This window comes from Neophocaena asiaeorientalis, unplaced genomic scaffold (genome assembly GCF_003031525.2).
Source record: "Neophocaena asiaeorientalis asiaeorientalis breed wild unplaced genomic scaffold, Neophocaena_asiaeorientalis_V1.1 scaffold26, whole genome shotgun sequence".
Taxonomy (NCBI): Eukaryota; Metazoa; Chordata; class Mammalia; order Artiodactyla; family Phocoenidae; genus Neophocaena; species Neophocaena asiaeorientalis.
In genome coordinates this window covers 3,908,894-3,921,735 of record NW_020173108.1, presented here as the reverse complement: position 1 = coordinate 3,921,735, position 12,842 = coordinate 3,908,894, and the positions used below count along the sequence as shown (strand labels likewise).

The 12,842-nt window shown below is 37.1% G+C and overlaps 1 protein-coding gene across 1 annotated transcript in view; it reads right to left on the bottom strand.

Annotated features, from left to right (window-relative positions):
* The window catches only part of PGGT1B (protein geranylgeranyltransferase type I subunit beta), a 56,715-nt gene that overhangs the window by 18,243 nt on the left and 25,630 nt on the right, over window positions 1-12,842 (bottom strand). Inside the window, exon 6 of the mRNA XM_024743381.1 lies at window positions 65-110. Coding sequence (XP_024599149.1) covers window positions 65-110 — 46 coding nt within the window. The remainder of the gene's footprint in view (window positions 1-64; window positions 111-12,842) is intronic.

The window sequence follows — 12,842 nt, the reverse complement described above, 5'->3', positions numbered from 1 at the left end:
ATACCATGATGTTATTTGAAGGAACAAAAGAAACTACATGTCCATTTATTTTAAGATGCCTTACCATGAGATTCAAGTCCAGCTCCCTGTGCCAACCCATTGTCATAGGACTGAAAAAGAAAAATATGTTCAGTTTAATAGGGAAATAATAATAAATAAATAAGTTGTCATTATGCTAATTTTTTGCCTCTTGATCTAATTTTAGTTCTCCTTTATATTTTTCAAAATATGCACTCTTTCCCACAATGAAATAGATCTAGGCATTTTCAAGTACCTGCTCTTGTCTTATTCACCAAGCCAAATCAGTAAATGTATGCACTAGGCATATTCTGAGAATAGACTGTTCAAAGATGGCACCTACATATTTAATTTCTACCCAGTAAGAAGCCCCAACCTTTATTCCTCTCCCACTTTCAAGAATATATGAATTTAAGGAAAATGTAAGGATTTTATACTCCTATAACATTATAAACACAAATCTATTTTGAGGCTCTTAGGTAGCCAATGATAATGGTGCCTGCCTAAATTTGAATCTCCCCACATATCCCACAAAATCAAAACAGGATAAGAACAATACAACTACATAAAACTGAAACCTTGTCAAAGCTAGAAGACATGCTCAAGCTTCAAATTTCCTGTCTATAGAAGAGAAACATCAAATCCCACACTCCTGACGTACTTTTGCAGAGAGCAAGGGCAATCTATGAAAACTTGAGAGGAAGAGAGAGGAGGGGCGCTAATGGCAGGTCTGAGATTACCTAAAATCACTAGCTTAAATCACTAGGAAAAGCCTGAGTGTGAAATACAGGCAATCCTTGCTTTGCACAGTTCCAATATACACAGATTCCAGGTACCCCCGCTTAGTTAGGTAACATAGTATGGTTCAAATTTCAGTAATAACAATATATTAACAGCTAGCAACTGCATAAAGTACAAACTTGCTGCTAGCTCCTCAGTCCACAAACCATTACGTACATAATAGATGTGTATCACAATCGGTGACCAATCACGTCACCTTTTTCAAAGTCTGTAGTAATTGGTCACTGCACATGTTTTTCAGTTCACACAGACAGCAAGGTATGTGGCTGTGCTGTCTCGTTGTCTTTTAGTGATAAACCCACATGATGTTTTAAAAACATAATCAAAAAAGGAGACTGGCTACCAAAGATGAAAGTGCAGTAAAGAAATGAAAAGCAGTTAACACTGAAAGTGAAATTGAGATCAAACAGAGTAATATAAGAAACAGCTATCATGACAGTGCTGGCTGATTGAGACTAGACATGCAGTCAGAAAAATCAAGTGAAGGCGAAATACCTACATAAATGAGGAAAGTGGCTCTGATGAAAAAGATGGAGATGTTCTAGAGAAGAGATGCTGGCAAAAACTTCACATAAAAGGAACTCTCAGATATTTCACAACAATGAAAATGCAAAGGACAGAATGTTGGAAGCTGATACAAACTTAGAAAGGAGTATGATCATTTACCAAGACAGAAAAGATGCCTGCTCCATATTATAAATTATATAACGAGAAGGCAAACAGTGCTGTTCAAGCTACTATTGATGAATGTTTTTACACAGAAAACACTTTAATATTCAATATTGCTAATGTTTTAAATTATGATGTACTAATAAATAAACATTGGTTTTACCATTTAAAAATTCTGTGTACATTTATAACAGTAATAGTTTTTAATGTTTTGGCAAAAAATTATAAAGGTCACAGAACAAGTGTCATTTTTCCCACTGATGATTAAAATCACTGTGCATCATTTCAGCCTGCAAGACCATCATTACAGTCTGGCACTACCAGGCAAAGTGAGGATGCCTGTACTGTAGGAGCTCTGGTAACACTGAACAGTGACTACAGAGAAAAGACCGAGGAGAGTGTGCAAGTCAAGGTGGCAGCATTCAATGGGCATAAGTCTGGTGAAGATAGTTAAAAAAGGAAGGGAGAAGGGCCCACTGAAGACCAAATAAATGAAAACTCCAAAGAGCAAAATGCAAAAACCTGGGAAACAAAAGAGAACCTTTCTCCTACCAGAAAAATCACAGAACTCACAAACCTTCCCCAATCACTAAACAAACAAAAAGACACTCTAAATTAAAGAAATCATACTTTGTTTCTCTGCACTGAAAAGAGGGCACTCTTAAACTAGGAATTCTTGTAAGAAAAAAAAAATCCACTAATGACTAAACAGAAAAAAACAAATCTACACAAAGTAACTCTGAGATGAAAACACAACTTTCAGAATGAAAACATCCCAGTATAGGAAAATCTGCCTTCACCTCCAAAAAATGGTGATAAAGCAAAGGAAAACTGTAATACAGCACCCCAAACTCAATTGCATATCCTCAAATAAGCATTCGGGAATATGAAAAGAGATTTACCGTTAAAAAATGAAAAGGATAAACAGTAGGAAGAAATAAAAATTAAATGATTTCAGGAAAACATAGTAAGGAACATTTAAGAAAGGCTGAAAACAGCAAAGAGAATACAAATGAGATAAAGAAGTAAAAAGGGTCAGAGAGAAAGTGGTTGAAATGAAAGATAAGCAAAGAAAGAAAACACACTAAACTGGAATACCTAAAGAAAAAGGAAAAATAATGGACTACAAGTAGGTGTCAGCAAACTGGGGACTACAGGTTAAATTTGGCCTGTGGCCTGGTTTTGTACAGTCCTAAAGTTAAGAAAATGGTCAAACTCATTCCTAATAAAATAAATGCAAATTAAAAACACTGAGATACCATTTTTCACCCATCACATTGGTAAAAATAAAAACTGTGTGAAAACACATTCTATTGGTGATACTGTGTGGACACAGGCACTCTCATACACTGGTGGGAATATAAATTGGTTCATACCTTTTGTAGAGAAAATGGGCAATATCTGATAAACTTTATGTATGCATTTACTTTTTTTATACAGCAGGTTCTTATTAGTTATCTATTTTATACATATTGGTGTATATATGTCATTTCCAATCTCCCAATTCACCATACCCTCCGCTTTCCCCCCTTGGTGTCCATACTTTTGTTCTCTACATCTGTATCCCTATTTCTGCCTTGCAAACTGGTTCATCTGTACCATTTTTCTAGATTCCACATATACGCGTTAATATACACTATTTATTTTTCTCTTTCTGACTTCACTCTGCATGACAGTCTCTAGGTCCATCCATGTCTCTGCAAATGACCCAATTTCGTTCCTTTTTTATGGCTGAGTAATATTCCATTGTATGCATGTACCACATCTTCTTTATCCATTCGTCTGTCGATGGGCATTTAGGCTGCTTCCATAACCTGGCTATTGTAAACAGTGCTGCAATGAACACTGGGATGCATGTGTCTTTTTGAATTATAGCTATCTCTGGGTATATGCCCAGCAGTGGGATTGCTGCATCATATGGTAATTCTTTTTTTTTCCTTTATGTTTATTTTTTCATTTTGAAAAAAGCATAACATATGCTTTTTAAAAATTATTAAAATAAAACCCTAGAAAAGCATAACATATTTTTTAAAATTTATTTGATCAAAGGTATATACATTCATCATTTAGAAAGTTAAATGGTACTGAAAAATTTATAACAAAAATTTATAACAAAACAGTGATTCCCTGCATCATTCCTCACACTCCTCCAGTACCCTTTTCCAGAGGCAACCACTTTTCAGTATTTGGCCATTTCTTCTGGAGTATACATCTTGGTGCTTCCAAATAATATGCCTAGATCATACTGTTTTAAATTGTGACTTTTAGACATATTCTATCATTTATTATGGTAGATGAGCATCCAACTCTCTTACACCCCATTCCCCTCTGTTCCTGTGCCCCATGCTCCGAGGATACTACACTTTGCTTAAATCAACTTCTGTGATTATGTAACCTGTCTACGAAAATACAATTCACAGTTGAGCATTGTGGAGTATGGCTGTTTATTTTCTTATTTTTCCTGAAATTAACTGTTTCCTTTTCCCCCCATTTGTGTGTTTTACTTTGTAATGAGCGTCTAATAGACACAGCTTCTGAGAGACACAGTCAACCACCATTAGACACCTACCAGTGTCTGCCTTTCTCTTGAACAGAGCCCCCCACTCCTCCATCCTTGTCCTATCTGGGTTGAGTGCTCTCCACACTGTTGCGGAGCTGTCATCTGGGGACTTTCCTTCACTATCAACCTTGGAACTTCCTATGTTTTTCACCTGACTTGGATTTCTTATCTCTTCCTCTTTCTTGGTTTACTCTTTTGTTTTGGTGGAGAACATCCTCTAGGAGTCAAGGTAAAGAAGGATCTTTCCTTTGTCCCAGTGTTATGAAATTTCACAGTAATGTTCCTGGGTTTGAGCCTATTTTCATCCATTATAATGGGCCCTCAGTGGTCCTTTAAGGATATCTGGAAACTCAGATCTTTCCCTTCTGAGAAATCTTCTTGAACTTTTTTTTAACATCTTTATTGGAGTATAACTGCTTTACAATGTTGTGTTAGTTTCCGCTGTATAACAAAGTGAATCAGCTATACGTATACATATATCACCATATCCCCTCCCTCTAGAGTCTCCCTCCCACCCTCCCTATCCCACCCCTCTAGGTGGTCACAAAGCACTGACCTGCTCTCGCTGTGCTATGCAGCTGCTTCCCACTAGCTATTTTACATTTGGTAGTGTATATATGTCAATGCTACTCTCTCACGTCGACCTAGCTTACCCTTCCCCCTACCCGTGTCCTCAACTCAATTCTCTATATCTGCATCTTTTTTCCTGTCCTGCCCCTAGGGTCATAAGAAACATTTTTTTTTTTAGATTCCATATATATGTGTTAGCATACGGTAGTTGTTTTTCTCTTTCTTACTTCACTCTGTATGACAGACTCTAGGTCCATCTACCTCACTACAAATAACTCTATTTCATTTCCTTTTATGGCTGAGTAATATTCCATTGTATATATGTGCGACATCTGCTTCATCCATTCATCGGCTGATGGACACTTAGGTTGCTTCCATGTCCTGGCTATTGTAAATAGTGCGGCAATGAACATTGGGGTATGTCTCTTTTTGAATTATGGTTTTCTCAGGGTATATGCCCAGTAGTGGGACTGCTGGATCATATGGTAGTTCTATTTTTAGTTTTCTAAGGAACCTCCATACTGTTCTCCATAGCGGCTGTATCAATTTACATTCCCACCAACAGTGCAAGAGGGTTCCCTTTTCTCCACACCCTCTCCAGCACTTATTGTTTGTAGACTTTTTCATGATGGCCATTCTGACCGGTGTGAGGTGATACCTCATTGTAGTTTTGATTTGCATTTCTCTAATGATTAATGATGTTGATCAGCTTTTCATGTGCCTCTTGGCCATCTGTATGTCTTCCATGGAGAAATGTCTATTTAGGTCTTATGCCCATTTTTTGATTGGGGTGTTTGTTTTTTTAATATTGAGCTGCATGAGCTGTTTATATATTTTGCAGATTAATCGTCTGTCCATTGCTTCATTTGCAAATATGTTCTCCCATTCTGAGGGTTGTCTTTTCGTCTTGTTTATAGCTTCCTTTGCTGTGCAAAAGCTTTTAAGTTTCATTAGGTCCCATTTGTTTATTTTTGTTTTTATTTCCATTACTCTAGGAGGTGGGTGATAAAAGATCTTGCTGTGATTTATGTCGAAGTGTTCTTCCTATGTTTTCCTCTAAGAGTTTGATTGTGTCTGGCCTTACATTTAGGTCTTTAATCCATTTTGATTTTATTTTTGTGTATGGTGTTAGGGAGTGTTCTAATTTTATTTTTTTACATGTAGCTGTCCAGTTTCCCCAGCACCACTTACTGAAGAATTGTCTCTTCTCCATTGTATAGCCTTGCTTCCTTTGTCATAGATTAGTTGACCATAGGTGCGTGGGTTAATCTCTGGGCTTTCTATCCTGTTCCATTGATCTATATTTCTGTTTTTGTGCCAGTACCATATTGTCTTCATTACTGTACCTCTGTGGTATAGTCTGAAGTCAGGGAGTCTGATTCCTCCAGCTTCGTTTATTTCCCTTGAGATTGCTTTGGCTGTTCGGGGTCTTTTTTGTCTCCATACAAATTTTAAGATTTTTTGTTCTAGTTCCGCAAAAAATGCCATTGGTAGTTTGATAGGGATTGCGTTGAATCTGTAGATTGCTTTGGGTAGTATAGTCATTTTCACAATATTGATTCTTCCAATCCAAGAACATGGTATATCTCTCCATCTGTCTGTGTCATCTTTGATTCCTTTCATCACTGTCTTATTGTTTTCTGAGTACAGGTCTTTTACCTCCTTAGGTAGGTTTATTCCTAGGTATTTAATTTTTTTTGTGGCAATGATGAATGGGATCGCTTCCTTAATTTCTCTTTCTGATCTTTCGTTTTAGTGTCTAGGAATGCAAGAGATTTCTGTGCATTAATTTTGTACCTTGCAATTCCACCAAATTCATTGATTAGCTCTAGCAGTTTTCTGCTGGCATCTTCAGGATTTTCTGTGTATAGTATCATGTCATCTGCAAACAGTGACAGTTTTACTTCTTCTTTTCCAATTTGGATTCCTTTTATTTCTTTTTCTTCTCTGATTGCCGTGGCTAGGACTTCCAAAACTATGTTGAATAATAGTTGGCAAGAGTGGACATCCTTATCTTGTTCCTGATCTTAGAGGAAATGCTTTCCGTTTTTCACCATTGAGAATAATATTTGCTGCGGGTTTGTCGTATATGGCCTTTATTATGTTGAGGTATGTTCCCTCTATAACCACTTTCTAAAGAGTTTTTATCCTAAATGGTGTTGAATTTTGTCAAAAACTTTTTCTGCATCTATTGAGATGATCATATGGCTTTTATTCTTCAATCTGTTAATATGGCGTATCACATTGATTGATTTGCGTATGCTGAAGAATCCTTGCATCCCTGGGATAAATCCCACTGGATCATGGTGTATGATCCTTTTAATGTGTTGTTGGATTCTGTTTGCCAGTATTTTGTTGAGTGTTTTGCATCTATATTCCTCAGTGATATTGGTCTGTAATTTTTTTTGGTAGATCTCTGTCTAGTTTTGGTATCAGGGTGATGGTGGCCTAGTAGAATGAGTTTGGGAGTGCTCCTTCCTCTGCAATTTTTTGGAAGAGTTTGAGAAGGATGGGTGTTAGCTCTTCTCTAAATGTTTGATAGAATTCACCTGTGAAGCCATCTGGTCCTGGACTTTTGTTTGTTGGAAGATTTTTAATCACAGTTTCAATTTCATTACTTGTGATTGGTCTGTTCATATTTTCTATTTCTTCCTGGTTCAGTCTTGAAAGGTTGTACCTTTTGAAGAATTTGTCCATTTCTTCCAGATTGTCCATTTTATCGGCACAGAGTTGGTTGTAGCAGTCTTTTATGATGCTTTGTATTTCTGCAGTGTCCGTTGTAACTTCTTTTTCATTTCTAATTTTATTGATTTGCATCCTCTCCCTCTGTTTCTTGATGAGTCTGGCTAAAGTTTTATTAATTTTGTTTACCTTCTCAAAGAACCAGCTTTCAGATTTATTGATCTTTGCTACTGTTTTCTTTGTTTCAATTTCATGTATTTCTGCTCTGATGTTTATGATTTCTTTCCTTCTACTAACTTTGGGTTTTGTTTGTTCTTCTTTCTCTAGTTCCTTTAGGTGTAAGGTTAGATTGTTTATAGGTTTTGGATCATCGTGTTTTTGTTGTCATTTGTGTCTAAGTATTTTCTGATTTCTTCTTTGATTTCTTCAGTGATCTCTTGGTTATTTAGTACATATTGTTTAGCCTCCCTGTGTTTGTTTTTTATGGGTTTTTTTCCCTGTAATTTATTTCTAATCTCATAGCGTTGTGGTTGGAAAAGATGCTTGATATGATTTCAATTTTCTTAAATTTACCAAGGCTTTATTTGTGACCCAAGATGTGATCTATCCTTGAGAATGTTCCATGTGCACTTGAGAAGAAAGTGTAACCTGCTGTTTTCAGATGGAATGTCCTAAAGATATCAATGAAATCTATCTGGTATATTTTGTCACTTCAGGCTTGCGTTTCCCTATTAATTTTCTGTCTGGATGATCTGTCCATTAGTGTAACTGAGGTGTTAAAGTCCCCCACTATTATTGTGTTACTGTCGATTTCCTCTTTTATAGCTTTTAGCATCTACCTTATGTATTGAGGTGCTCCTATGTTGGGTACATATATGTTTATAATTGTTATTGTCTTCTTCTTGGATTTTGGTCCCTTGATCATTAGGTAGTGTCCTTTCTTGTCTTTTGTAACATTCATCAATTTAAAGTCTATTTTATGTGATATAAATATTGCTACTCCAGCTTTCTATTGATTTCCACTGCACGCAATATCTTTTTCCATCCTCTCACTTTCAGTCTGAATGTGTCCCTAGGTCTGATGTGAGTCTTTTGTAGACAGCATATATATGGATCTTGTTTTTCTATCCATTCAGTGAACCTGTGTCTTTTGGTTGGAGTATTTAATCCATTCACATTTAAGGTAATTATCAATGTGTATATTCCTATTTTCTTAATTGTTTTGGGTTTGTTTTTGTATGTCCCTTTTTTCTCTTGTGTTTCCCACTTAGAGAAGTTCCTTTAGCATTTGTTGTAGAGCTGGTTTGGTGGTGCTGAATTCTCTTAGCTTTTGCTTGTCTGTAAAGCTTTTGATTTCTCTGTCGAATCTGAATGAGATCTTTGCCAGGTAGAGTAATCTTGATTGTTGGTTGTTCCCTTTCATCACTTTAAAATATCCATGCCACTCCCTTCTGCCTTGTAGAGTTTCTGCTGAGAAATAAGCTGTTAATAACCTTATGGGAGTTCCCTTGTATGTTATTTGTCGTTTCTCCCTTGCTGCTTTTAATAGTTTTTGTTTGTCTTTAATTTATGGCAATTTGATTACTATGTGTCTCGGCATGTTTCTCTTTGGGTTTATCCTGCCTGGGACTCTGCGCTTCCCGGACTTGGGTGGCTATTTCCTTTCCCACGTTAGGGAAGTTCTAGACTATAATCTCGTCAAATATTTTCGTGGGTCCTTTCTCTCTCTCTTCTCCTTCTGGGACCCCTATAATGCAAATATTGGTGCATTTAATGTTGTTCCAGAGGTCTCTTAGGCTGTCTTCATTTATTTTCATTCCTTTTTCTTTATTGTGTTCCGTGGCAAAGAATTCCACCGTTCTGTCTTCCAGGTCACTTATCCGTTCTTCTGCCTCAGTTATTCTGCTATTGATTCCTTCTAGTGTATTTTTCATTTCAGTTATTGTATTGCTCATCTCTGTTTGTTCTTTAATTCTTCTAGGTTGTTGTTGAACATTTCTTGCATCTTCTCGATCTTTGCCACCATCCTTTTTCTGAGGTCCTGGATCATCTTCACTCTCATTATTCTGAATTCTTTTTCTGGAAGGTTGCCTATCTCCACTTCATTTAATTGTTTTTCTGGGGTTTTTATCTTGTTCCTTCATCTGGTACATAGTCCTCTGCCTTTTCATTTTGTCCATCTTTCTGTGTATGTGGTTTTTCGTTCCACAGGATGCAGGATTGTAGTTCTTGCTTCTGCTGTCTGACCTGTGGTGGATGAGGCTATCTAAGAGACTTGTGCAGGCTTCCTGATGGGAGGGATTGGTGGTGGGTAGAGGTGGGTTTTGCTCTGATGAGCAGAGCTCAGTTAAAACTTCAATCCACTTGTCTGCTGATGGGTGAGGCTGAGTTCCCTCCCTGTTGGTTGTTCAGCCTGAGGTGACCCTGCACTGGAGCCTACAGGCTCTTTGGTGGGGCTAATGGTGGACTCTGGGAGGGCTCATGCCAAGGAGTACTTCCCAGAACTTCTGCTGCCAGTGTCCTTGTCCCCACGGTGAGCCACAGCCTCCCCCCACCTCTGCAGGAGACCCTCCAACACTAGCGGGTAGGTCTGGTTCAGTCTCCTATATGGTCACTGCTCCTTCTCCTGGGTCCTGATGTGCACACTGCTTTGTGTGTGCCCTCCATGAGTGGAGTCTCTGTTACCCCCAGTCCTGTCAAAGTCCTGGCATCAAATCCCACTAGCCTTCAAAGTCTGATTCTCTGTGAATTCCTCCTCCCATTGCTGGACCCGTATGTTGGGAAGTCTGACATGGGGCTCAGAACCTTCACTGCAGTGGGTGGACTTCTGTGGTGTAATTGTTTTCCAGTTTGTGAGTCACCCACCCAGCGCTTATGGGATTTGATTTTACTCTGATTGCGTCCCTACCGTCTCGTTGCAGTTTCTCCTTTGTCTTTAGACGTGGGGTATCTTTTTTGGTGAGTTCCAGTGTCTTCCTGTCGATGACTGTTCAGCAGTTAGTTGTGATTCTGGTGCTCTCGCAAGAGGGAGCGAGTGCATGTCCTTCTACTCCGCCACCTTGAACCAATCCCTCCGTATGCATTTACTTTTTGATTAAGCAATTCCACTGCTAGGAATTTATTCTGAAGTTATATCCCCAACAATACATAAGTACACATGTATAAGGTATGAATTTCAACACTGTTCCCATTTGGAAAATACGTAGCCTATATACAGAAGAGTTGGAAAAAGCTATGACATGTGCACATGATGGAGTACTACAAAACTGTTAAAAAAGAAATGAGGAAAATTTCTATGACCTGATATAGAGTGGTTTTCAAGCCATATTGTTAAATGTAAAAAGCAAACTGAAAAAAGTACTCTTTTGAGTAAGAAAGCAGAAATAAAAATGTACATATCTGTTCATCAAAAAGAAGTACAGGGAGGCCTAACCAAAAACTAATGAGAACATTTACCTACAGAGTGAATGGGAACAAGGTGGTAAACATGGGAGTTAGGAAGGGGGTGGAGATAGAAGGAACAGGAAGCCCTGTGAGTTACACATCTCTGAATATAACTTTTTGTATAGTTATGACTTTCAAAACCGAGTTAATATTTCACATATTAAAGAAATAAAATCAACAAAGTTGGGAGGAATCCTAAAATAGAATCCAAACAGAAACAAATAAACAACTTTATTTCAAATAAATTAACATAAACAAACTAAAGGTTGGGGGTGGAGGGAATAAAAGAAGTAACTCAAGTGTTTCTTAAATATAACATTTTGACTATATACCTTCAGGCGCTAAACAAAAAGAACCAATGCATTCTGGATAATAGTAGACAGGTTTGTCACTCTCTGAGAAGGGAGTTACAAATGAAAAAAGGAAGGTTAAAATGAACCTAGTGGTATTGGATTAAAATTTGAGGTATTAGTGTGAACTCACGGTTTTTGATTGATAGAGAAAAAGATATAGATGTGTATAAGTGTGTAAGGGGGATGTCTGCGTATACATATATACATTTCCTACCTCTGAGAGAGGGGCTAGAAGCAGTGATATCAATAAGTACCAATAAGCATATTTTGTGCCCAAATCGTGGTTTCTAAACATCACCCTCCAATAAGAACTAGAACTCCTTGAAGAAATGACCAATTTCAGAACTGAGGCTGGGAAATTAAACTATGAACCTGGAATATCTTGTACCAGAAGACAAGGAGGTGCTCAAAGAATGAAGGGGACATACCAAAAGGGCACAAGGGGTTTTTGCTGGCTGACGGGGTGAAGGGGTTTTTGCTGGCTGAATCTGGGACAGCATCAAAATAAATAATGATAGTTACAGATAATAACCCATTGAGTAAAACAAGAATCTAGAGTGCCTGTTTAAATTAAATAAATAAATTAAGTCGATAAAGGTGAAGGGAAAGCTTTCCATAACTGTAGAATTTTAACTGATAATTACAGAATGAATGATGGAGTTGGAAAATATCAATGCATACTAATACTAGTGGAAAAGTTTGATGAGGGACAGGATATTTATACAGTCTCCAAGTATCTCACCATGAGATACTAAATAATTACAAAGGGAAAAATGCTAACTTTACAGAGGAAAATCTGGCATACACCACCTTAACCAAGTGATTAAAGTTAACATCACCAATAATAGAGCAAATCAACATGTTGTATCTCCAAATACAATGCACTGAGAAGAACATGGTGTTATTTCTGCAATATTCATGCCAAAATGTATACCTCCCACTTTTGTCTGTAACATAAATCTCCTTTCCTCTTAAAACTCCTTTTATAAAGCAGAAACTAACACACCACTGTAAAGCAATTATACTCCAATAAAGATGTTAAAACTCCTTTAAAGGTTTCGTCTTTCTGCCTCCACAGGCTTTTAAAAACCTGTGCTATTATAGATTCTATAAAATCTGATTCACATTCACACATTCAATTAAAAATAACTCCATTCCTCTAAGAACTTACATTTTTGTTCTGAAATATGGACTAGTAAAAGTTGAATTAACAGCCTAAAATATTCTAATCTATAAAAATTTCATATTTAGGAAGTAAAATAGACCTGGGAAGCAGCACTTCTATTTCTCTGGTTGTATATGAGAGACTAAAAAGTAGAGCAAAGGATAGTTCTGGCTGAGACTAAACTAAGTTTTCCTTACTATTGTTGATAAAAAGACTAAATTGTATTGTGTGAAAGAATAAAATTTCTACTTGATATTCTCCTTAAAATAAACCTTAGAGTAAAAAAAAAAACCCACATAAAAGTATTAAGAAACCAAAAGTGATCCAAAAATCTACTGTCAGCCCAGTCAATCTTGCTAGTCAAAATAGCTTAAGGAACTCACACCTCACACCCAATACAGGAATAATCTCACCAAGGGCACTGTAATTCTCCTTTATGCTTGGCTGCGACTTCCCAATGATCCCTATTAAGATAGGTTATCAACATCTGCCTTTGAGATTTTACTATTTTTTGCTTCTAAGGCTGACTAATCTCTTTCTGCTAAAGACAGTTTCTTTGGACACAATCAGATTACATTTA